The following is a 26,679-nucleotide window of genomic DNA, read 5'->3' as shown; positions in this document are numbered from 1 at the left end:
TTTCATCGGGTTGCTTTGCTTGTGAGCTTCAGTTTGGTTTCTACGATTCAAAGTTCCGGAAGAGTCTTTGATTTGATTGGTTTTCTTTAGTCTGTATTCTTGTGTTTGATTGGACTTGCTATCTGCACAATCCTTGAATTGATTCTTCTGGTCGGTAAGACAGCTCGAGTTTACTTCGATTGATGGCTACGGCTTCGGGCATATCGACCACCACCTGCCCGGAACATCTCAACGTTCCCAAATCGGCTGGCGAAGGAATTGGTTCTCTGTCGAAGCGTTTGGATTCGGCTTCGCTACAAATTTATCCAGAAAATCTCGCCGTCGTCCTAACCGTTAGATCTGATTTTAAAAATACGGTGAAATCTGGACCGTCGGCGGGGGTTTTAGGGTTTCACATCTTGCATTTATAGGGTTAGGGTATTGCTCACTGCCATGGCCGTCGATGTGCCTTGTTATGTCGTGAAGCTTGTGTGCCTTGTTCCGGCGCTCATGGCGGTGGTTGTATGCTATGCAGAAGCTACCATTACACGGTCTAAGGTGGAGAAAAAGCTTGGAGATCACTGTTGTCAATAAAGAAACCATTGAAGTAGTTGTTTCTTTTGCTGAAAATTGCAAGCAGCTGTGGACATAATTAAGTTGAAAAGATCAATTGGACAACAGCCAAGAGTTACATTTCTTGGAGCCTACATAATAAAGAAATAAAATAAAATAAAAATAAAGTCAACATTTTTCTATTTACAAAATTAAGGAATAAACAGTCCAAGGTGGCAGATTCCACACAGAAAAACATAAAATTGATTCGTAGATAACTACCATTAGATATTGCTATATCCATTGGCCGTTTTTCATCTTTCCTATTAAGCTATGAGATCAGATTTCAACTGCAAAGTTGCAACTGTTTAACAAGGGTCTTTAGCGGAAAGTAATTGCCACTTTGATTGTGGGAGAAAGAAACTTCACAGTGAGGTGCTGGGCTAACAGGTAAACTATTTTTAATCCATGCTAGGCGTGTCCCTGTCAAAACCATTGGAACAATAGGGAGCCGATATTGCAATGCCACGCGAACAAAGCCCTACATGTAATAAAAGAAAAGTATAAATAAACTGAGAACAAAGTGAAGAAAAAGAATAAAGACCAGATAATTTTTCAATCCGAGTCTGAGACCAGAAACAAAATAAAGTAGGGATTCTTCACAAGTAATTTAACTTGGAGAGGGTGCATACAACATTTGTAAGGTTCTTCTAACCAATGCCATGGATTTGACGGTTAAGACCATGACTTCCTGGTTAGGATATCCAGTTAAGACGAATTTAGATCCATTTCATTATCATCACCTGGGTCCTTCAACTTGAAGATTTATTATACGGGAGGCTGTCGCTTCTCACACTTGCATCACTTCTTGCTTCTCACCCCATTAACCTCTGTAAATGAAAAAAAAATTCCAATGAATCAACTTTGATATTTATCTGATCTGAACCCCATTACCCTGAAAATATAAATGAGTTGGCAAAGTTCCTCAAAGTTTGTTAGCATGGTTTTATTTGACATCAAGATGCATCCTACATTCACTAAAAGAGTGTCCCAGTGCATAGGACTCCTACATACTGAAGGATCTGGGAAGAAGAAATATATACAACCTTACATGTATGTTCTATTCCTAACAATTCAAGTTGCCCCGACTTTGGCATATTTTGCAGGTAAGAACTGTCACAGTGTACTCAGATCACTCGTTGATTCAGAGTGAAAATAAGGTGCACCATCTTCCCACATGTCAAGATACTACGATCCTTCAAATATTCAATTGGGTGTTAAGTCTAAAGCAGATTAAGTTTCATGTGCAATGCAAGGTAGGTACTTGAGACATGGGAATCCCATGTAGAGTAAGATATTGTTTGCTACTAAAGGCCAAATATGATAGGGATTAAATCCTCATTGCCATGAAAAATGTTAGGTTAAACATCCACAAAAATTGGTTAAGGATCATCAGCTAGCTGTTTGAAGGCACAATTGCCAGCAACACAGAGATTCCAATACACTAACCTTTATTTTTTTATTAAATGTTGTAAGCCTGTGGCCATCCATGGGTAGGAATATTTGGCATTGCAGGTCTCAAAATATAGTTGAGTGATTTCAGGAAGTGTGGCTGTTAGAATTTTATATCGACCACTTTTAAACCTGGTCACAATAGGAAGGAGTATTTCATGAAATTTGAGGGACGAAAGATAACCCACGTCCTCCTCAGATGTCTAGATTTTTCACAAATTTGTTTATCATAATTCCGTCATGTACGGAATAGATAGTGGATTCTGGGCGATGGCCCAGCAGTCGAAGCTTTTTTTGTTCTGAAAATTTGGTAGAATGACGATGGGTCGAATCTCGTTGGCGCCCAGCCTTTTTGTTTTTGCATTTTCAAAATGGTTTGAAAAATGTGTCGGTTCGTCCGGTCCACTTTTTCAAACCGGTTTGGTCACTTAACCTAGCGATTCATTGAGTAAACAATTCGTAAATCCATCAACGGCTATTATATCTTGAAAATAATCCAATGGCTGGCTGACTGAAGCAAAACGCACTTGAAATGAAAGTTGAAATTAATGTTAAATGAAAGGCTAGATATAATCCAATGGCTGGCCGAATTATGTGCAGGACTGAAGCAAACGCAGCAGTCGAAATGAAATTCAAATGCACTTGAAATTAACGTTAAATGAAAGGCTACTTAAATTCACGCAAGGAGAAAAGCATAGAGAGAACCTTCGGTTAGGGTTAGGGTTTTAAGTTAGGTATGAGTTAAAAACGTCAACAGCTTCGTCAGTAGCGGCGCTCGGAGGAGAGAGCGAGAGAGAGGAAGAACGCTGTTTTGGGTTGCTGTGTGCTAATCACTCTGTCTCGTTCGTCTGTGAACTGGTGAAGTATGCTAAATCCCCAGTCGAAACACTCATCCAAGAACCCTAAACTCATCTCTCCTCGTCGCTTCGAAGAATCAGAGGACAGAGATTGGTTCTGCACTTCCTCGTTCTCTACTTGTTTGTCCTTTGGAGCGGATTAGAATCGAAACCCTTTCTTAGCCGACTTCTTGGTGTTCCTGGTGCGGAGTGAAGAGAAGGGTTACATCGACTTGTTGGTGTTCCTGGTGCTGAGTGAAGAGAAGAGGAGAAGAGATTTTTTTGGTCGTCCCTTCAAGGAAGAAGTGTTACATCGACTTCTTTTGCTTATCTTTAAGGGAGGACAAGCAGCCTCTGTTGCTTTTCTTTAAGGGAGGGAATATGGACGAGATGAGGCGTTGATAAGAACCCCGGAGGAACTACTGAGAAACCAGGCCATCATCAGTAGCGCCACCAACACCACCACTTTACCAAGCTGGAAGCTTTACGAGAACCCATTCTATTATATTCCCCACAGCGTCGACAGAAACAACAGCAACGGCAGCAACTTGTACAACGACGAAGGCGTCACCACCGTATCCACCTCCCACTATCGGGTCGCAAGATAGCTGCTTCTCTCTGGGATCTCAGCTTCTTCACATCCAATATTATGGATTCTGAATTGATAAACGTCAGGGCACAGAACGTCACCAAACGAGGCATCGGTTGAAGTTAACAAGCAGGTGTAGACCGTCTCTGTTCTCTCACTCTTACTTCTCCTCCTCTCATGGTTTTCTCCAACGACCCAAGGTAGTTCCTTTCTTAAATTTCAAAACCCACACTACATTGATAGAATCTGTAAGATTTTGATTCTTTCCTTTTATACATGATTGATTAATATATGGGTTTAGGGTGATGATGGTGGAGGCTACGTTGATTACTGCTCTTTCACTTCTTGGGTATGAATTTAAATTTAACCCTCATGTCCAAAACTCGTTGTTGGATACCCCCCCCCCCTCACTTCTTAATTCCACCCAGGAATCTGAGCTCAATCAGAGTTACTTTGTTGATGATACGGTGAAGATGGGTCTCTTGACTCCAGCTGCTATGGAGAACAATGGGAGTTCCGGTAGCAACCGCAATGGGAGTTGCGGCAAAGAATCGCAATGAAGGCTATCTTGATAATGGGTTTACGGTGGATGCGAACACCTACTCTACTGCGTTGAAGGTGGTCTTGGGTGTTGGTTTTTGGGGTTTCAGGCGGCCGGATTCGGTTTTTGTGGTTTCCGGCTGCCGGATTTGGTTTTTGGGGATTCTGGCTGCCGGCGTGGTTTTTGTGGTTTCCGGCTGCCGGCGGTGTTGGGGTTTCGGCGGCGGGGCTGGGGTGCCGCCGGAGGGCTGGGGTGCCGGCGGCGGGGCTGGGGTGCCGTAGGGTATGAGGTGGCATAGGGTTTAGGGTATGAGGTGTTGTTTAGGGTATGGGGTGGCGTTTAGGGTATGAGGTGGCGTAGGGTATGGGGTGGCGTTTAGGGTATGAGGTGGCGTAGGGTTTAGGGTATGAGGTGTTGTTTAGGGTATTGGGTGGCGTTTAGGGTATGAGGTGGCGTAGGGTTTAGGGTATGAGGTGGCGTATAGTCTCATAGTTTCATATGTAATTGACTTACTATAAATACAATTATATGGTTTGAATATGAGATCATGGACATCACTAGTTAACAGTTCATCATTTGAGGTAAAGAGTTTTGGTATTTAATGTTCTCCTATTTTATCTTTCTTACTTCTTTGGATCATGCATTATGGCATAATGTTGTCCTAATTTACCCAAAAAAATGTTTTCCAAAAACATTATGTAAATATGAATATTTATATTCAATTTTCCACTGACTTCCCTACATGAAGTCAAATAGTCGATCTTGGGATGATGAAAAGACGGTTTTGTCTCATCTAACAAAAAAGTGCCCGCCACATGGGAGAAATCCGTCTACCAACATGAATGAGTGAATCCATATTTAGCAAGTGGAGGTGAGAAAGGCACTAAAGTTCATTTATTAATGCATTCAAATTTGCATCAACATGACTCAAACGAGTTATGGTCGAACAGGTTTCGTTTGAATTGGCAGATCTGTAGCACAACTACCAGTGTCGATGCTTCTATGATGTTGAGATGTTTGCATGGGTTGTGCACCAGATACGAGAGATGATTTTGGATAAAAAAAAGCCAAACAAGAAATGATGATTCATATTCCATTTGTATCATAAATTCATTACTTTCTAGAGAAACTGAGAGCGATGTTCCATTTTGATGTGGTGGAACATATGCAGAAGTTTTGAAACCCATAAATAGCTCCTAAGTTTTCTCCCGTGAGTTAGTCCTCCTAGATTTTTTTTTTTATTTATAATTTTCATACAATTCGATCTCCTTACCAAATTCATTTTAGTGGCATGTGGTTCAAGGGCATCTTGCAACTTCTATATAACAGAGGTCTTAATAGTGCATGCATGATCAATCAGAGGAAGTTTGGTTGTGGCAGGGTAAGAGTAGAGCACGTAGTAGTCTTCATTTGGTGGGTGAAAATCAATTCTCATGCTTACCACAGAATGAAAATGAAAATCACTTCACACGCTTACGAAGAAAATAAAATGAAAATCAGTTCGAATGGAAGGTGGAGGTTGTAAGGGATTTCCCACTGCTAGGATACCCGCTACCAACATATGTGGATCGTGTAAGAAGAGTAAATCAATTAGCAACCTACAAAGTAAAGGAGTACGTTCCGTCGAACCCTTAGATTTGTGACGCGCTAAATATTGTGGACCAAAGAGACGTCAAGCAATTGGAGGCTGAGTTCAGGCATTTGAGAATCATGCTAAGAATGACAGTGATAGAATAAGATGAGCCAACGTAATTGTAATTATTAGAATGAAGAACAGATCATCCGAAAGCCCTTCTCCGACATTGTCCCCAGGCACTTCTCGTCCCAAACCCCTTGTATTTCCTCTGCTTTGCTCTCTTTTCTCCCTTTCTCAAATTCTTCTTTGTTTTAGAATTTAAGACATGTTCAAACACAGTATTTATAAGAGCAAAGGAAATAAAGCATACAAAATACGTTTTTACCCTGAAGGATTGAGTTGCTCACTCTTTTACGGTAAGTTGGCATGTACTAGAGAGAACTAGCCAGTATTTATAAAATCAAAGGAAATGAAGCACTGAACTGTTTCTTGGAATTTGGGTCTTCTCCCCATCGGGGGACCACAGACCATGGTTTCCTGACCACAAAAATCAATGGGTCCCACTGGTGATTTTTTTTTTTTTTTTTTTTTTGTATTTTCTTCAAAAAGTATTTTTCACCATGGGCCCCACTAATGTTTGTGGTCAGGAAGCGTCAGGGGAGCACTTTGTGCTCCACGTCGGTTCGCTGATCCGGACTCCGTTTCTTGTACCATGACAGTATCAGATTGAGGACAACCCAAGGACAAAGCTTTGGAAGAGCCAAAATAGGGAGTGGTTGGTTCAGAAGTCGAGGAACAGCGAGAGCAGGGTTAATAATGAGAAAGACGGAACTATGGTTTGGTGGGGATAGTTCAATACATCATTATCTGGTTTAACTTTGATTCTTTCTCTTCTATAGTTGACACAATTATTTTGTTCTGTAGTGCCCAATGTAGAAAGCTAGAGGCTTCGTCAATTGCTACTGGAGGAAGTGATTTCGGGAAACATATACAAATTTCTTGTAAGAATTGTAGGAGCTTGGAGACATGAGAACTTGACAATCTCAAACCTCACAAAACTCTAATTTCCTAATTCATTTTCAATTACTACCATTTTCTTTTGGGTTGATTTGTTATTCAACTATTAGCCCTGAACTATTTAGACCTCAATAACAAATAATCTTCTCATCAATTGGGCCAGATATAATTTTAAGATCAATTTTTTCAAGAACTAGGCATCGATATTTGGTGACATTAAATTTAAATCAAGGGAATAATGAGGTTGCCAAGTATTCCGAAAGCTTTGTGCTAAGTGACTTACCATGTTAATAGTCCACGGGCCACTGGTATTTAAGCAGAAGGTTTTCAATTTCCATACTGAGACAAGCAGATTGAGCAGGACCTATTAAAGATCCAATTACCAAAGGTTGTCTCTCGACCAACAACTTTTTGCAAGAATAAAGGCATCGCTTCCAGTTGACTTGAAGGACACGGGTTAACAATTATTCAACAAAATAATAAAAAGCAAAGTAGTTATGTAGAAAATAAGGACTAGTATCAATGCAGTTATATCAGTGGACTTATTTCAAGAAGAAAACATTAACAAAAGATTTAGTCAATGCTCAAACATAACTATAAATAACAATAAGCAAATTATGTGTTGAAAACTGACCATAATGACCAATGGGTGTTGGACCAAAACTGCAGGCCGGGCATCTTCTCGTGAGCCATTAATTATATCTACTACCTTCAAGAATCATATTAAGCAATTTAGTGAGTAATCAAAGAAGACAAGATGAAGACAAATCATCTTGTGGAAATATTTTTGTCATAGTAAATAATTCATTGCTCGAGAATGGTGATTTTTGTAGACGGTAAACTAATCAGCGACCTCGGAGGTAACGGTTATCCTACTACATTTGATTCCTTGTTGACTGCCAGTAAGTCGAACATTACCTCGCTTTCTTCCGGAAATACTTTTATGCGTGATAACTGGGGGAGGGGGGAATTAGGCATGTATGGGGACTCCAAATAGAATAACTTGATATAAAATGCCAAAGGAATAAGAAGACCTCTGTATAGGAGATGATGCCAATTCCACCTCAAGTGCTTATTTTAAGATAATATAGCCCCTGGGTATCTCCAGTCCATTGAACTTTTTAAAGCCAGAGATGGCACTCGTAATGCAAAATAACAGATTAGGCGAATGTTTGGCTGGTCCCTTTTAAGTAGGTAATGACAAAAAAAAACTAAGAAAGTATAAATAAAAATTGGGCAGAAGTATTCCTCAATGGTAGAATATGGAACTGCATCAAAAGGCTAAAGTGTCTGAACCCCTAGCTGAATAAGCAGCCTAATAAGAGGACAACAGACAGATTCTCTCAGTAGAGGATCCACAATTTATCTATGGATAGAGTGTTTTAGTGTGGCTTAGGGTATGAAGTGGCTTAGGGTATGAGGTGGCTTAGGGTATGAGGTGGCTTAGGGAAAATTTTTACTGAAATTTTCTTCTTTTATTTATTTATTTAGTTTCAAAATATACGATTTTTTTATATTCGGAATAGAAATATTACATAATATACTATCAAACAGAATCCAACCCATAATATCTCCACTGTGAGATCAACAACCGACTAACCCTACAATGATAAAATATAAACCTAAATCTTTATGGTATATATAATTGAATTCTAACCGCTATACTAAAATCTCGTCTTGGTCTAACAATTTTACCAGCTTTTTTTTCGTGTGTTGGATCAGATATAAAACTCCATCAGTGTGGGGTCAAATTTCCAATTGGGCAATAAAATGTAAAAATTAATTCTTTAAAATGTAAAAATTAATTAATATTAAAATGTAAAAAGAAAAATGAATTCTGCCATTAGTTCACTACTCGATATCTCAATCCGTATGTTACCTGGAGATCATGGGATTCCACTGCAACAGGTTAATACTATAGCCACTAGTGTATGTTAGATTATCAGTGGTATATGATCAGTGACATTTTGAACAAGGTTCTTAAATATGTTTTCATTCATGTATGTTACAATTCTTTTTATACAAAATTAATCTCTTTGAATCCAATTTGCAGGTTCTCCCGAATGTGCCCCCAGCAATGGCAGACGCGGTAAATCGTGTAGGTGAGCCTGTGGCAAATCTAACAGTGGGAACACCATGGGAAACAGTTGCCAAAGAAGTAGGGAATACTTTTGGCATGGATTCAAGGATCGTAGGAGCAGAGATTTTAAAGGACATAGAATTGGTTGTGAATGTAATGACTTATTGGATGGCATCAAACTCAACTCCAAGACTCTTCTAAAGTCATAGAAGAGTGTCGAAGGCCAGAAGCCAAATCAACGAAGATGGGGTGAGAATTGCTGGATTAAGCGTTTTGAGAAATGCAAATTGTTGTTGTATAGTGTGGGTATATATATAGAGAGAGAAAAGGAAAGTAATTTAGGTGTTTGGATGCCAGAATAATTTTCACATTTCAAAATGAGAATGTAATTTTAATTTAGTTGTCAAAAATACAAGTAAATCAAACACATAATTTCTCATGTCTTTGACTCTCCATCTTGAATGAGAGCCTTGATAGCCAAAAGTAAATCAATTTGCTTCTCCATATTGCATTTTAAAAGTTTGAAATTACAAAAGCTGGACAAGGCCATCTGTCGTGTTACAGGAGCGAACGGATTTGACTGTGCACATTAGCAATGCAATCATCAATACGTACGGGAAGTGTAGGCCTACCGACAAGAATGTGATGTTTTTAATGCAATACGCTCCTTGTGTCATGGAATGCTATCATTTATAGATTTTTTTAAAAAATTGCATTAATCTTAAATTAAACCAAACAGTTTGGTAAAATTAATCTCACTTTATTCCAATTACAATCCCCTCTTACACTGCAACCAAACATACTCTCTAATCTCGATGTGTTATGTGTGAGTTAAAAAGGAGAAATACCTGTGTAAGGTACTTATTTTTCTTTTCTTATGTGATTTCATTTGGTTACATTTTTAAAGGAAATGAAATGATTTTTTTTAAAGAAACTGTTCCTATCACATGCTTGCATGAAGGCACTTTTTGTATCAATTCTCATCGCAGAAAAGTAGTGTCAAAGTTACCTACAAATTGTAGATGAATGACCCATGCTTTCCCTAGTTGGTTTTTTGGGCCTAATGTTTAGTACTTTTTAAAAATGTCGACAGTATGACGTTTTCATTAATTAAGCATGTAAAAACAAAGTCTTGGAGACGAACAAGTTTGGTGAAAACACTAAATGGCTTTTTGAGTTTATTCGGTTCGTAATCAGAAAACCGGTCGGGTAAATCACATAACTCACTTAAATCACACATATGTAGACCAACGGCCACGATTTATTTGTAGTAAATCGGACGGTTCGCTGAACGACTGAAGCAAAATCGCCTTTAAACCCTAAACTCATCTCAATTCTCACCTCGCGCCGCTTCGAAGAATGAGAGGACAGAGATGGAGAACAGAGAGTCTTCGTGCTGCACTTGCTCAGTTTCTCGTTCTTTACTTCTTCGTCGACTTGTTGGTGCAGCTGTTCCTGGTGCGTGGTGCAGAGTGAAGAGAAGAGGACAACAAGCTTCTCTACGTCTCTTTAGTTTAACGGCTGGAAAGACAGACATTCGGTATTTGTTACATTTCTCCATAAATTTTTTGTTATATCGATGAGTCTGTTTTCTCGCTAGAATGGTTGTGCGTTCGTTCCTTCGTCCATGCTATGTGGTGGAGTTCGACGATTCGATCTGAAAAATCTGAAGTGCGGTTCCGTGAGTGAGTGTGCTCCGTGGTTTTCCTTTGCTCGTCTTCGGCCACTGATTACGAATAATTGTAGACGCGAATTCAGATATTGAGATTTGAGAGAACCAGCAAGCGTTATGGCTCCTGAAGGCAACTATGATGTCGTGAGAAAGATGAGGATTCCTTTTTCAAGTGAGTTGTCTTCGTCGACTTGTTGGTGTTTCTGTTGTCTGAAACCGTGCGTGCGATTTTATGGTATGGGTTGTTTTTTCGATTCCGCAAGCATGGCGTCTCAGAGGAGTAAAAAGCGAAAGTTGGTCGCTGATGGAGTTTTCTTCGGAGTACTCTGTGGGTGGGTTGTGTTTTTTCTATTCTAGGGTTTGTATAGAATTGATTTTTGATCATGATTTGTGTAATCACCAGAACACCCCAAAGATTATTCATGGTGACTAAGCAACTGGAATGAATGGTGGGTTTCTTCTTGTTTTTCAGGTTTCGGATTTGGGAAGAAGGTGGTAGAAAGGATGATTCATGGTGACTACACGGCGGCTCGTGCTTACAACAGTGCTCAAGGTTGCACCATTCGACAACACCACCGCCATTCTTCAATAGAAATCTGCGCCATGTTGGTCCACTTCACCATTCTTGCCTTCCTTACCTGCTGACTACGACACCAACACCGCCACCAATTTCGCCGTCGATTTCAGAAGCCGCACCAAGGGCGATTTAGTTTCTGATTCGTTACTTTTAAGAAACACAGGACCGAGAACAGTGCACAGGTGAAATAACATCTGGTGTTTCTTCTCCTTATCCTTGCAGTAGTATTGTTCATCTTGTTTGTTATGATAACTTTTAAACTGTTTATCAATTTTCTCTGTAACTTGTTTATTTTGCTTGTTTCAGGTGTTCTCAGAGTAAAAATAGAGTTGATAACCAAGACTTTGAGGGTTTTTGGGTCTTGGGTTGCGGTTCCGGCATCCGGCGGCTGCCGCCGGCGGTGTTGGGGTGTGAGGGGGCGTTAGGGTTTTAGGGTTTGGGTTTGGGTTTTAGGGGTTTAGGGTTTAGGGTTTTAGGGTTTTAGGGGTTTAGGGTTTAGGGTTTTAGGGTTTTAGGGGTTTAGGGGTTTAGGGTTTTAGGGTTTTAGGGTTTTAGGGTTTTAGGGTTTTAGGGTTTTAGGGTTTTAGGGTTTTAGGGTTTTAGGGTTTTAGGGTTTTAGGGTTTTAGGGTTTTAGGGTTTTAGGGTTTTAGGGTTTTAGGGTTTAGGGTTTAGGGTTTAGGGTTTAGGGTTTAGGGTTTAGGGTTTAGGGTTTAGGGTTTTAGGGTTTTAGGGTTTTAGGGTTTTAGGGTTTTAGGGTTTTAGGGTTTTAGGGTTTTAGGGTTTTAGGGTTTTAGGGTTTTAGGGTTTTAGGGTTTTAGGGTTTTAGGGTTTTAGGGTTTTAGGGTTTAGGTTTAGGGTTTAGGGTTTAGGGTTTAGGGTTTAGGGTTTAGGGTTTAGGGTTTAGGGTTTAGGGTGGATATGAGGGTTTAGGGTTTAGGGTGGATATGAGGGGAGTATATGTTGTTCATCTGGTTGTGCACTTCGTCATAGTCTTCATCGTTCTTATGATTTTGTGCTCAACCTGCAACTTTAGGGTTTTCATTCCAGGGTTTGACCTTTCAGGGTTTATCTTTTAGGTCTTGGGTTACTTTCTGGTATCAGAGCCAACGTTTAAGGAACCTTGTTACTTAAAGAAGAAAAGATCTCCGTGTCGGCCAGGTGAGCCCTTGGGAGGAAGTATTTGCGGTAAGAAGGACGCTTAAACCCCACCCTGTCCCAGCAAGCACCTGGAATCTCTGAGGTACCTATCCCTTATTATACTGGAAGACCCCTTTGCGTGAACAACGTTCCCCCGTCCCTACCTAAACCCTGCACCCCTCTCTTCCTACAACGGGTTTACCTGTGTTTGTTGTGAGGTCTCCAAACTTTCCTGTTAGCTCCTTGATGGACTGTTCAAGATCACCCGCAAAGCTTAGGCGTTTGACGCTAACTTCAAGGCTAGTGACCTTATCAGCAAGGATGGCTAATTGTTCCTGAATATCAACGAGCAGATACAGAAGTGTATTCTGCTGTCGAATGACTTCTTGAGTAAGGGCTTGAGAGGTAGCTGAGAGGGCAGGAGTGTGAAAACCTCTGGCAGGCTTACTAACTCCTTCAGTTGCAGTAAGGGCCTCTTTGTAGGATTCTTTTCCTCTTGCAATGAGGTAGGAGGGTTCTGTCATGCACCCTCACCTGTTTGGATGAGACGCTTGATTCCAATTAGGAGGTGTTTTACCTCAGTCAGGTGCTGCTCAGCCTCCTGCAGCTGATGTCTTAGCAACTTGACTAGTTGCAGGGTTTCTTGTTGTACCTGTGATTGGGCAGTTTGCTGAGTGGCAGCTGAAATCAACTGCTGTACCTCTGCTGAGGGCAAAGGATGGTGATGCTCTATGGCACTTCGTACTGCACGTAGGTCTTTCTGTAACCTTTGGAATTGTACAGTGGTGTCTTCTCTGTGCTGGATCAGTTGGTCTTTCAGACTGTAATAATCCTTGATAGCGGCTCTACTGTGCAGACTCACGCGGTCATACACACAACCCTGGAATGAAAACCCTAAAGTTGCAGGTTGAGCACAAAATCATAAGAACGATGAAGACTATGACGAAGTGCACAACCAGATGAACAACATATACTCCCCTCATATCCACCCTAAACCCTAAACCCAGAGGGGTTTACTCGCACATATTTGCTAAAGACATGAACTTTTATTGATGAAAACAAGTTACAAGTGACTGAAAATGCTGAAAAGTTTACAAGAGACTTGTGCTCAGAGTAGATGATTTCGAATATGTCGAACCATTAGCTCTGAGGTGCTTATATAACCAAATGGGAAGGTGATCCGGGTGCGCTGCTGGGCCCCATCGTCGATCACGGTTTCCGATTGGATAAGCACAGGCTAAGGAGGTAGGCCACCGAAAGTCATGTGTGGGACTGACACATTGACTATGGTGACCCGCCGACGCAAAACAACAAAATAGGTAGGCCACCGAAAGGCAAGCGTGCTACTGACGCATTTGACTATGGTGACCTGCCGACACAAAACAACAAAATAGGTAGGCCATCGAAAGGCAAGCGTGCTACTGACGCATTTGACTATGGTGACCTGCCGACACAAAACAACAAAATAGGATCCTATGCTGACACGATTCGCCACTGTGAAGAGACGTTGTCCTGGGTCCACACGCTTCCTTACAGATTGCTTTCGGTGAGGATGGGCTGACGAAGATGCTTAGGGGGTCCATGCCCGGAGTTTCGGAGTGAGGCGGGACAGGAAGTCCAGAGTTTCGTCACCACCTCAGCCTGCTGAGTTTCTACAATCAGCCTATACACTGACCATGCCCGATTCCTATTGGGATAACCTCATTACCCAGGCAGAAGCACTTGCCTTGGAAAATGACCCTGAGACTGAGTCACAGCATACGGAGGAAGTCCCTGCGTTAATGACCTGGACCGCAGAAGACCATGAGAACTTGCAACTTGGCGAAGCAGAACTTGACCGCCTTATTGCACAACTTGAGACACAAGTAGGTACTACAGAAAGTCAGGCACTCTCTACGGGTGCCTCCACTTCAGGGCACTCTGCGTACAACCCAGGAAACCAACCAGTAACTGGCCTCCCAGGATATCCACCGGCAACAAGTCAGTCAACCATTCATGTTGACCTAACTGGTACACAACATCCACAAGGCTATGGGCATCATGGCCGAGTCAGGCAGAATCCAGGGTATGTGCATCAACAACAGGTCATACCCTTGCCACCCGCCCATGCGCCTAGTGGCTATCTACTAGTCCTTCCCGAAGACATTGGCCAATATGAGAATGCCATTTCAGCATGGGAATCAGCAGCCATCGCATTTCTCAACACACGGCAATGGGAAGACAATCTGGAAAGACTAACTGCAGTCATTGGGCTCTTAGGTCCAGATGAAAGAAAGACATGGGAACAATGGCAGTTAGCTTATCCTACGGAATTTGAAGCAGTACTTGAAGGAGCGGCAAATACAAGAAATATTACTTCTCAGATACGTAGAATCATCACGTATGAAGTAGCAGCCGCAGGAAGTACCGAAGAGCAGAACAGGGCGTATGGAGATTTAGAGCGTCTAACATGCACGGATATGAAAGATATCTTTACCTACCTAAATACATACAAGGTCTTGTCAGCAAGGTCAGGACGTATGTATCTTGGCCCTGAGCTCTCAGAGAAACTTTTTCGCAAAATGCCGGCACCATTTTCAGCAGATATAAAGGCCGCATTCGAAGCGAAATATCCTGGACTCACAATTGGGGTCCTACCCCGCATTTACTTCACCTATAAATACTTGCTCGATCTCTCGCAAGCAAGTGGCGCTTCAGCGGCGGTGAAGGATCTCTCTTTCTGTGCCAAAATACCAAGTACCAGGCTACTAGGGGGAGAAACCAAAGGCACGGTATAGTCTGAGAAAGGCACGGACCTATAAAGGTAAGCCACACAAATCCCATGTGCGCATCTTTAAGCAAAAGGATACCAAAACTCAGGCACACAAAAAGTGTAAATGTTACACTTGTGGTGAACCCGGGCATTTCGCCCGAGACCGCCCAAGAGCAACCACCAAAGTGCATCTCAACCGAATCGAATACCTTGATCAGTCAAATCCGCCAAAAGATTGGGATATGGTCTCCGTTGATCAAGGAGAACCCGATTCAGATGGCATCTGTAGTCTAACTTCAGGAGATGAAGAAAGCACCGATGTCCTCGCAAGCTTGGACATGCCGTATCGAGAGCACTCGGCTTTTGTGGTTACTACCACTATCATGCCCAATCTCGACGGACCACGTTGGACAAGCAAGGTACGAACCATCACAAGAGTTCAAATCCCGTGACCACCATTGGGATGAAAATCAAGGAATCCGGGCACTGCAGACGTTTTCGTAAGATCTGCCAGAAGAGTAACAAGATACGAGCGACTCCGGCCACTTGTGAGCTTTGCGATTTCACGGTCTGCTCCATATGTAGCAGAACTGAGCTCGGCATAGCCAGTTCCTTCTGGTCCACTACTCCTCAACAAGAACCCGTTGGGCCCAACAAAAGCCGCGCTCAAGAAAGGGAAGAAACAAGGCGAAAGATAGCCCAGATGATGGACGCCATGGAAAGGCTCGGTCCACTAGAAGAAGAACTCAAAGCGGAGAAGGAAGCCCATGCTAAAACAAGACAGCAGGCCCAGGCCCAAATACAAAGGGAAAAGGAAGCTCTGGAAATAGAATTTGGCTATGAACGGGACGCCTACCAGCTAGAGGCCCAAGCCGAATTAAAAAGGCTCCAAAGAGAAAATGAGCAACTCAAGGCCCAGATAGCACATCTAAGGGCCCATGAATTACAGATGAAGGCCCAGCTACAAGCACAAGTCCTGTCAGCATCATCAACAGAAGAAGAAGATTTAACCTGTGGAGTAGCAACACATGATGCCTTAAAGGCCCAGGAAGAACAAGTCTCCATGAGACGAAGTCAGAATGTCTCCCAGCTCTACCAACTCCCCGTCAGATTCCATATTAATGGACAATCAGTTACCATTATGGCTATTGTTGACACAGGATGTCAGACTTGTTGCGTGAACACAACAGCCATCCCCCAGGAACTAACAGAAAATCTGACTTACAAAGTACAGATCAATGGGGTCGGCAGTAGGACTGAAGCCCAAGGAAAGGTCCGAACCTCAGGTTACATGGTTGTAGGAGAAGCAAGCTACCGAATACCATTAATCTTCGTGGTCCCCATGCAACCCGCAACTCAGCTCCTACTCGGATGCAACTTCATCCGCTCAATGTTTGGTGGAGTTCGTTTTGAAGGTAACCAAGTAACATTCTACAAGAATGTTACTACCATCACTACAGAGGTTTCAAAGGCTAACTATGCTATTCCTGAATTAGAAATGGATTATGAGGAATACAGTGCCTTACAAGCTGAAGCCCATTTCAGCATTGGCGAGTCCAGCCCATCTTTCAAAGCCAAATTAGTGCCCATATTGCAAAAGTTGAAAGAGATGCAAATCATTGGTGAGGATCCAATGAGACACTGGGGCCGAAATAAACTCAAGTGCAAGCTAGAAATTATCAATCCTGATCTGACAATCCAGGACAAACCACTCAAACACGTCAGCCCAGCAATGGAGGAAGCCTTCAGAAGGATAACCGGTCAGTTACTCAAGCAGGGAGTAATTCGTGAAAACCACAGTCGACATAGGACCATGGCCATGATCGTATCATCAGGCACATCAGTGGATGCCCAAGGGAAGGAAATCCGTGGAAAGGAGCGGATGGTATTCAATTACCGTACCCTTAATGACAATACTCATAAGGACCAGTACTCCCTACCAGGTATCAGTACCCTGCTCAAGAAAATCAGTCATGCTAGGATTTATTCCAAATTTGATCTTAAATCTGGTTTTCATCAAATTGCCATGGAAGAATCATCCATCGAATGGACAGCGTTTCTTGCAGCTAATAAGTTATATGAATGGCTAGTTATGCCATTCGGGCTAAAGAATGCACCAGCAATATTCCAAAGAAAAATGGATCAAGCATTCAAAGGTGTGGAATCATTTACAGCTGTTTACATTGATGATATCTTGGTATTCTCAGATACCGAGGAAGCTCATTACCAGCACCTCAAGCAAATTCTTGACATCTGTCAGCGGGAAGGCCTCATCCTGAGCCCGACAAAAATGAAACTTGCTGTACAAGAAATAGATTTTATTGGCGTACACATTGGAAAAGGGAAGATGCGGACACAGCCTCATATCATTAAGGCCATTTTGGAGGCATCTGACGCGTCCCTAAAGGAAAAGAAAGGTCTACGGTCTTGGCTAGGCACACTCAATTATATCCGCACCCATGTGCCACGGCTAGGCATCTTGCTTGGCCCGTTGTATCAGAAGACCAGCCCTAATGGAGACAAACGAATGAAAAGCTCAGATTGGGAGCTTGTCAAGAAAGTCAAGCAGATTGTTCAGACCCTGCCTGACCTCGAGGTTCCCCCTGAACAATGCTTCGTACTCATCGAAAGTGACGGGTGCATGGAAGGTTGGGGAGGAGTCCTCAAATGGAAGCCACAGCGGCATGACCCAAGGAATAGTGAAAAAATAGCTGCCTATGCTAGTGGAAAATTTCCAATCATCAAGGCAACTATTGATGCAGAAATAGCTGCGGCTATAAATTCCTTGGAAGCATTCAAAATCCACTATCTGGACAAAAGGGAACTCGTTCTTCGCACAGATTGCCAAGCTATCGTCAGCTTCTTTGGCAAAACATCTACACACAAACCGTCCAGGTTACGGTGGTTACAATTCGTTGATTACATCACAGGAACCGGTGTTGTAATCACCTTTGAACATATTGAAGGTTCCAAGAACTCTCTTGCGGACAAACTCTCCCGGATCGTCTTACAGGCATGTCTAGCGGTAACAGTTCAGAAGGAGTCGACTCTACTGATGGAGTCCCATTCGGTGAACTTGAGCACCAACTCCTATATGAGCAGGTCCGCCCACTCGAATGCCCACTATGGGACCAATATTGCACTGGAATGGATGCAAGAGCCCATACTCCCAGCCAGGTCTACCATGACCGAGTTAAAACAGAGATGTTTAAAGTGGAATGCAGCGCTGAGAATGAGCTCATGGAAAGCCTGTCCAGGTTGCTCAAAACCTCCCTGGAAGTTACGAAAGCACTCAATACGGTCAGCCGTATTCAAGCATCAAAAGTGGTACAATGCTCCCGTATCCAGAATCAAGATCCTGAGGCCAACCAAAAATTGCCAGAATTGGAGAAACTCAGGAACGAACTCTACAGCTTCGAAGCAGACTTACGGGAAAACCTCACCGCAGGCGAAGCCAATACCGTGGAAGCCCTGGACTTCCTGTCCCGCCTCACTCCGAAACTCCGGGCATGGACCCCCTAAGCATCTTCGTCAGCCCATCCTCACCGAAAGCAATCTGTAAGGAAGCGTGTGGACCCAGGACAACGTCTCTTCACAGTGGCGAATCGTGTCAGCATAGGATCCTATTTTGTTGTTTTGTGTCGGCAGGTCACCATAGTCAAATGCGTCAGTAGCACGCTTGCCTTTCGATGGCCTACCTATTTTGTTGTTTTGTGTCGGCAGGTCACCATAGTCAAATGCGTCAGTAGCACGCTTGCCTTTCGGTGGCCTACCTATTTTGTTGTTTTGCGTCGGCGGGTCACCATAGTCAATGTGTCAGTCCCACACATGACTTTCGGTGGCCTACCTCCTTAGCCTGTGCTTATCCAATCGGAAACCGTGATCGACGATGGGGCCCAGCAGCGCACCCGGATCACCTTCCCATTTGGTTATATAAGCACCTCAGAGCTAATGGTTCGACATATTCGAAATCATCTACTCTGAGCACAAGTCTCTTGTAAACTTTTCAGCATTTTCAGTCACTTGTAACTTGTTTTCATCAATAAAAGTTCATGTCTTTAGCAAATATGTGCGAGTAAACCCCTCTGGGTTTAGGGTTTAGGGTGGATATGAGGGGAGTATATGTTGTTCATCTGGTTGTGCACTTCGTCATAGTCTTCATCGTTCTTATGATTTTGTGCTCTAACCCAAGACCTAAAAGATAAACCCTGAAAGGTCAAACCCTGGAATGAAAACCCTAAAGTTGCAGGTTGAGCACAAAATCATAAGAACGATGAAGACTATGACGAAGTGCACAACCAGATGAACAACATATACTCCCCTCATATCCACCCTAAACCCTCTCAGCTAACAGGAAAGTTTGGAGACCTCACAACAAACACAGGTAAACCCGTTGTACGAGGTCCCTTCTACGTCCACGAGGACCCTCAGGAAATCTACAAACGAGAAAAGGCCAAGCTCAAATGAGCCATTCAATGAGGTCCCGATCCCTTCCAACCTCTTCGGCCGCCCCTCGAGAAGTACCTGAAGGCCATCGACGGCAACTACCTGCGGTAGAGGACCAAATTCGGTCCTACCGAACCAGCCACAGAATACAACGACAGGTGGCCGGGGCACTGAACCGGCTCTGTCACAGACAACGTTACCAAAGAACGTTGGAGCAGCAACTAGATCCAAACACTGAGTTGACTCTTGCCCAACTCAGGCGAGCTCACACAGTACCTGCTGAGGTACTCTACCAATCCAGCTTTGGTGAGCCCGAGAACCGGGTTTACCAACACTTTTCAGAAGAGAGAATTTTATGTACCCAAGCCGACCAGCAGATTGACCTCTCTTTCCTAACCGAGGAAAGTTACAGAAGGTTACAAAGGGCAAATATGGAACATATACACATTGGCCTTATCATGATCAAAGTCACCGCCCTACATCGGACACATGCAGGCACACAAGCCTTGGTTGTGCTAGGAGATGCACGCAGCCTGACAAGTTCCAGAATCATTGGAGCCATGGAAGTTGATCTTACACATAATGTACAGATCGTCTATTGTGCACCCAACATCCTAATGAGCATTTGGGATTTCTACAGATTCTTCCAGCTTAGCATTCAAACTACGGGTTATGAATGGCATCCTGATGCTGATAGTAATCTCCTGATTACAAGAAGTCTTATTGGCCGAATCACCAGTTCCAGCTATACAGGATTTCGGTATCATATTGATACTCTCAGCTCCTATCTGGCAAGCTATGGCATCCGCATCATTCCTGGTGAACCCGAAGTCCCACAACATGGGCACCCCTGGCGCCTGCAGCCCTCCACTCTTGAGGTTTGCACCATTGTTGTTCCGCGACGGCTTAGCTTACATGGTAATCAAGACGGTTCTGTCAGTCTTCAGTTTGGAAATTACCAACAACAACGTGCAACCCCCCATTTGGATACCGATGACAGTGAAATTGAGGAGCATCATGTTAATATGGCTTTCCCTTCGTTTGATCCTGATACCCCTCCTGATGAGGAAGCCCTCCCCTTCTCGACCCGGTACCAGCATGGAGGTCCCTACAGCAATATCTCTCGACTCTCTGATGTGCACCATCTTGAGGTTGAGGAAGGCACCTATGACCTTCCGCCTCCCCCTCATGCTCTTCCGCCGGACCCTTTGTGGCCCCTGTATCATCAAGGCGATCCAACGATCGCCCCTTTGTCTAACCACTCCCGGCACCAGTTCTTAGTCCGCTACACTCCTCCGCCTCCAACGCCTTGGCCCTCCAGTAGCGGTTGGGGCGATGAGTTTGACCCCGACGGTGATCGTTATGAAGGTGACCTCCCCTCTGATGATACCTATGAAACCTGCAGTCAAGAATCTCTCTCTTGTTCGGAAGGTGGTGGGTATTATTACCCCGTTTCGTCACCACCTCAGCCTGCTGAGTTTCTACAATCAGCCTATACACTGACCATGCCCGATTCCTATTGGGATAACCTCATTACCCAGGCAGAAGCACTTGCCTTGGAAAATGACCCTGAGACTGAGTCACAGCATACGGAGGAAGTCCCTGCGTTAATGACCTGGACCGCAGAAGACCATGAGAACTTGCAACTTGGCGAAGCAGAACTTGACCGCCTTATTGCACAACTTGAGACACAAGTAGGTACTACAGAAAGTCAGGCACTCTCTACGGGTGCCTCCACTTCAGGGCACTCTGCGTACAACCCGGAAACCAACCAATGATCGGCCTCCCAGGATATCCACCGGCAACAAGTCAGTCAACCATTCATGTTGACCTAACTGGTACACAACATCCACAAGGCTATGGGCATCATGGCCGAGTCAGGCAGAATCCAGGGTATGTGCATCAACAACAGGTCATACCCTTGCCACCCGCCCATGCGCCTAGTGGCTATCTACTAGTCCTTCCCGAAGACATTGGCCAATATGAGAATGCCATTTCAGCATGGGAATCAGCAGCCATCGCATTTCTCAACACACGGCAATGGGAAGACAATCTGGAAAGACTAACTGCAGTCATTGGGCTCTTAGGTCCAGATGAAAGAAAGACATGGGAACAATGGCAGTTAGCTTATCCTACGGAATTTGAAGCAGTACTTGAAGGAGCGGCAAATACAAGAAATATTACTTCTCAGATACGTAGAATCATCACGTATGAAGTAGCAGCCGCAGGAAGTACCGAAGAGCAGAACAGGGCGTATGGAGATTTAGAGCGTCTAACATGCACGGATATGAAAGATATCTTTACCTACCTAAATACATACAAGGTCTTGTCAGCAAGGTCAGGACGTATGTATCTTGGCCCTGAGCTCTCAGAGAAACTTTTTCGCAAAATGCCGGCACCATTTTCAGCAGATATAAAGGCCGCATTCGAAGCGAAATATCCTGGACTCACAATTGGGGTCCTACCCCGCATTTACTTCACCTATAAATACTTGCTCGATCTCTGCAAGCAAGTGGCGCTTCAGCGGCAGGTGAAGGATCTCTCTTTCTGTGCCAAAATACCAGTACCAGGCTACTAGGGGGAGAAACCAAAGGCACGGTATAGTCTGAGAAAGGCACGGACCTATAAAGGTAAGCCACACAAATCCCATGTGCGCATCTTTAAGCAAAAGGATACCAAAACTCAGGCACACAAAAAGTGTAAATGTTACACTTGTGGTGAACCCGGGCATTTCGCCCGAGACTGCCCAAGAGCAACCACCAAAGTGCATCTCAACCGAACTGAATACCTTGATCAGTCAAATCTGCCAAAAGATTGGGATATGGTCTCCGTTGATCAAGGAGAACCCGATTCAGATGGCATCTGTAGTCTAACTTCAGGAGATGAAGAAAGCACCGATGTCCTCGCAAGCTTGGACATGCCGTATCAGGAGCACTCAGCTTTTGTGGTTACTACCACTATCATGCCCAATCCTGACAGACCACGTTGGACAGCAAGGTACGAACCATCACAAGAGTTCAAATCCTGTGACCACCATTGGGATGAAAATCAAGGAATCCAGGCACCTGCAGACGTTTTCTGTAAGATCTGCAGAAGAGTAACGATACGAGCGGCTCCGGCTTCGCTGTGAGCTTTGCGATTTCACGGTCTGCTCCATATGTAGCAGAACTGAGCTCGGCATAGCCAGTTCCTTCTGGTCCACTACTCCTCAACAAGAACCCGTTGGGCCCAACAAAAGCCGCTCAAGAAAGGGAAGAAACAAGGCGAAAGATAGCCCAGATGATGGACGCCATGGAAAGGCTCGGTCCACTAGAAGAAGAACTCAAAGCGGAGAAGGAAGCCCATGCTAAAACAAGACAGCAGGCCCAGGCCCAAATACAAAGGGAAAAGGAAGCTCTGGAAATAGAATTTGGCTATGAACGGGACGCCTACCAGCTAGAGGCCCAAGCCGAATTAAAAAGGCTCCAAAGAGAAAATGAGCAACTCAAGGCCCAGATAGCACATCTAAGGGCCCATGAATTACAGATGAAGGCCCAGCTACAAGCACAAGTCCTGTCAGCATCATCAACAGAAGAAGAAGATTTAACCTGTGGAGTAGCAACACATGATGCCTTAAAGGCCCAGGAAGAACAAGTCTCCATGAGACGAAGTCAGAATGTCTCCCAGCTCTACCAACTCCCCGTCAGATTCCATATTAATGGACAATCAGTTACCATTATGGCTATTGTTGACACAGGATGTCAGACTTGTTGCGTGAACACAACAGCCATCCCCCAGGAACTAACAGAAAATCGACTTACAAAGTACGGATCAATGGGGTCGGCGATGGGGACCGAAGCCCAAGGAAAGGTCCGAACCTCAGGTTACATGGTTGTAGGAGAAGCAAGCTACCGAATACCATTAATCTTCGTGGTCCCCATGCAACCCGCAACTCAGCTCCTACTCGGATGCAACTTCATCCGCTCAATGTTTGGTGGAGTTCGTTTTGAAGGTAACCAAGTAACATTCTACAAGAATGTTACTACCATCACTACAGAGGTTTCAAAGGCTAACTATGCTATTCCTGAATTAGAAATGGATTATGAGGAATACAGTGCCTTACAAGCTGAAGCCCATTTCAGCATTGGCGAGTCCAGCCCATCTTTCAAAGCCAAATTAGTGCCCATATTGCAAAAGTTGAAAGAGATGCAAATCATTGGTGAGGATCCAATGAGACACTGGGGCCGAAATAAACTCAAGTGCAAGCTAGAAATTATCAATCCTGATCTGACAATCCAGGACAAACCACTCAAACACACGTCGAGCAAAGAATGGAGGAAGCCTTCGGAAGGATAACCGGTCAGTTACTCAAGCAGGGAGTAATTCGTGAAAGCCACAGTCGACATAGGACCATGGCCATGATCGTATCATCAGGCACATCAGTGGATGCCCAAGGGAAGGAAATCCGTGGAAAGGAGCGGATGGTATTCAATTACCGTACCCTTAATGACAATACTCATAAGGACCAGTACTCCCTACCAGATACCGAGGAAGCTCATTACCAGCACCTCAAGCAAATTCTTGACATCTGTCAGCGGGAAGGCCTCATCCTGAGCCCGACAAAAATGAAACTTGCTGTACAAGAAATAGATTTTATTGGCGTACACATTGGAAAAGGGAAGATGCGGACACAGCCTCATATCATTAAGGCCATTTTGGAGGCATCTGACGCGTCCCTAAAGGAAAAGAAAGGTCTACGGTCTTGGCTAGGCACACTCAATTATATCCGCACCCATGTGCCACGGCTAGGCATCTTGCTTGGCCCGTTGTATCAGAAGACCAGCCCTAATGGAGACAAACGAATGAAAAGCTCAGATTGGGAGCTTGTCAAGAAAGTCAAGCAGATTGTTCAGACCCTGCCTGACCTCGAGGTTCCCCCTGAACAATGCTTCGTACTCATCGAAAGTGACGGGTGCATGGAAGGTTGGGGAGGAGTCCTCAAATGGAAGCCACAGCGGCATGACCCAAGGAATAGTGAAAAAATAGCTGCCTATGCTAGTGGAAAATTTCCAATCATCAAGGCAACTATTGATGCAGAAATAGCTGCGGCTATAAATTCCTTGGAAGCATTCAAAATCCACTATCTGGACAAAAGGGAACTCGTTCTTCGCACAGATTGCCAAGCTATCGTCAGCTTCTTTGGCAAAACATCTACACACAAACCGTCCAGGTTACGGTGGTTACAATTCGTTGATTACATCACAGGAACCGGTGTTGTAATCACCTTTGAACATATTGAAGGTTCCAAGAACTCTCTTGCGGACAAACTCTCCCGGATCGTCTTACAGGCATGTCTAGCGATGATGATTCGAAGAGGAGTCGACTCTGCGATGGAGTCCCATTCGGTGAACTTGAGCACCAACTCCTATATGAGCAGGTCCGCCCACTCGAATGCCCACTATGGGACCAATATTGCACTGGAATGGATGCAAGAGCCCATACTCCCAGCCAGGTCTACCATGACCGAGTTAAAACAGAGATGTTTAAAGTGGAATGCAGCGCTGAGAATGAGCTCATGGAAAGCCTGTCCAGGTTGCTCAAAACCTCCCTGGAAGTTACGAAAGCACTCAATACGGTCAGCCGTATTCAAGCATCAAAAGTGGTACAATGCTCCCGTATCCAGAATCAAGATCCTGAGGCCAACCAAAAATTGCCAGAATTGGAGAAACTCAGGAACGAACTCTACAGCTTCGAAGCAGACTTACGGGAAAACCTCACCGCAGGCGAAGCCAATACCGTGGAAGCCCTGGACTTCCTGTCCCGCCTCACTCCGAAACTCCGGGCATGGACCCCCTAAGCATCTTCGTCAGCCCATCCTCACCGAAAGCAATCTGTAAGGAAGCGTGTGGACCCAGGACAACGTCTCTTCACAGTGGCGAATCGTGTCAGCATAGGATCCTATTTTGTTGTTTTGTGTCGGCAGGTCACCATAGTCAAATGCGTCAGTAGCACGCTTGCCTTTCGATGGCCTACCTATTTTGTTGTTTTGTGTCGGCAGGTCACCATAGTCAAATGCGTCAGTAGCACGCTTGCCTTTCGGTGGCCTACCTATTTTGTTGTTTTGCGTCGGCGGGTCACCATAGTCAATGTGTCAGTCCCACACATGACTTTCGGTGGCCTACCTCCTTAGCCTGTGCTTATCCAATCGGAAACCGTGATCGACGATGGGGCCCAGCAGCGCACCCGGATCACCTTCCCATTTGGTTATATAAGCACCTCAGAGCTAATGGTTCGACATATTCGAAATCATCTACTCTGAGCACAAGTCTCTTGTAAACTTTTCAGCATTTTCAGTCACTTGTAACTTGTTTTCATCAATAAAAGTTCATGTCTTTAGCAAATATGTGCGAGTAAACCCCTCTGGGTTTAGGGTTTAGGGTGGATATGAGGGGAGTATATGTTGTTCATCTGGTTGTGCACTTCGTCATAGTCTTCATCGCGTCATAGTCTTCATCGTTCTTATGATTTTGTGCTCAACCTGCAACTTTAGGGTTTTCATTCCAGGGTTTGACCTTTCAGGGTTTATCTTTTAGGTCTTGGGTTACTTTCTGGTATCAGAGCCAACGTTTAAGGAACCTTGTTACTTAAAGAAGAAAAGATCTCCGTGTCGGCCAGGTGAGCCCTTGGGAGGAAGTATTTGCGGTAAGAAGGACGCTTAAACCCCACCCTGTCCCAGCAAGCACCTGGAATCTCTGAGGTACCTATCCCTTATTATACTGGAAGACCCCTTTGCGTGAACAACGTTCCCCCGTCCCTACCTAAACCCTGCACCCCTCTCTTCCTAATTGAAAAGCAACTTGTACATTCACTGGAGTATGCGTATTACCTTGACGGTTGATTTCCGAGCAAGCCAGTACGGTTTCACTATTCATTTCCGGCGTCGTCTCCGTCTCCGCCTCACCTTTTGGGCCGAGTATGCATACCCTCAATAAGGGTTGAGATCGATAGGAGGTATTGCTCTTATCAGTCTACTTTAGGCTTGTTTTTCTGTCTTTAAGTCTCTGGAGCTCCCACAGACCAGATTTATGTTCAGGGCTGATAGGTGCTACGCTTGGTTCTTATAACAATATTGGGCCTGCCTGGAGGCTTTGCCTCTTGGACAGCAGAAATACACCAGGTAGCGAAAGCTGCTGGAGTGTAATACTGTAAGTGGTCCTTCCCAAGCACGTACCGACTATTCAGCTACATAGTCTGTGATCTGGTTGTCCTCTTTGACGACTTGAGCCAGAAAACCTGCAATTGAAGTAGCCGGAGGATATTCACCCTACCCTTCACAAATACCCTGAGAAGGTATATGACCCAAAGGTGGGAAGCAGAGATCAATCGGTGGTACAGCCAGCGCCAAACACCTGAGCTCGAGTATCTTGATCTAG

The 26,679-nt window shown here is 44.2% G+C and overlaps 1 protein-coding gene and 1 long non-coding RNA gene across 2 annotated transcripts; both read left to right on the top strand.

Annotated features, from left to right (window-relative positions):
• Nucleotides 1-10,013: 10,013 nt before the first annotated feature.
• LOC148999403 (uncharacterized) lies at nucleotides 10,014-11,315 on the top strand. Its single transcript, XR_016170942.1, has 3 exons — nucleotides 10,014-10,686; nucleotides 10,827-11,113; nucleotides 11,238-11,315. It is a non-coding gene; the product is annotated as an uncharacterized LOC148999403 (long non-coding RNA).
• A 3,969-nt stretch (nucleotides 11,316-15,284) lies between these two features.
• LOC148999402 (uncharacterized) lies at nucleotides 15,285-18,960 on the top strand. Its single transcript, XM_089141172.1, has 2 exons — nucleotides 15,285-16,764; nucleotides 17,029-18,960. Exons 1-2 carry the CDS (start codon nucleotides 15,285-15,287, stop codon nucleotides 18,381-18,383), a joined length of 2,835 nt encoding a protein of 944 aa, XP_088997298.1. The 3' UTR covers nucleotides 18,384-18,960.
• The last annotated feature ends 7,719 nt before the right edge of the window (nucleotides 18,961-26,679 follow it).

Source organism: Hakea prostrata, unplaced genomic scaffold (assembly GCF_041222555.1).
Source record: "Hakea prostrata isolate BN-2017 unplaced genomic scaffold, UWA_Hpros_2 contig_11, whole genome shotgun sequence".
Classification (NCBI taxonomy): domain Eukaryota; kingdom Viridiplantae; phylum Streptophyta; class Magnoliopsida; order Proteales; family Proteaceae; genus Hakea; species Hakea prostrata.
This window is presented reverse-complemented; position numbering and strand designations above follow the sequence as displayed.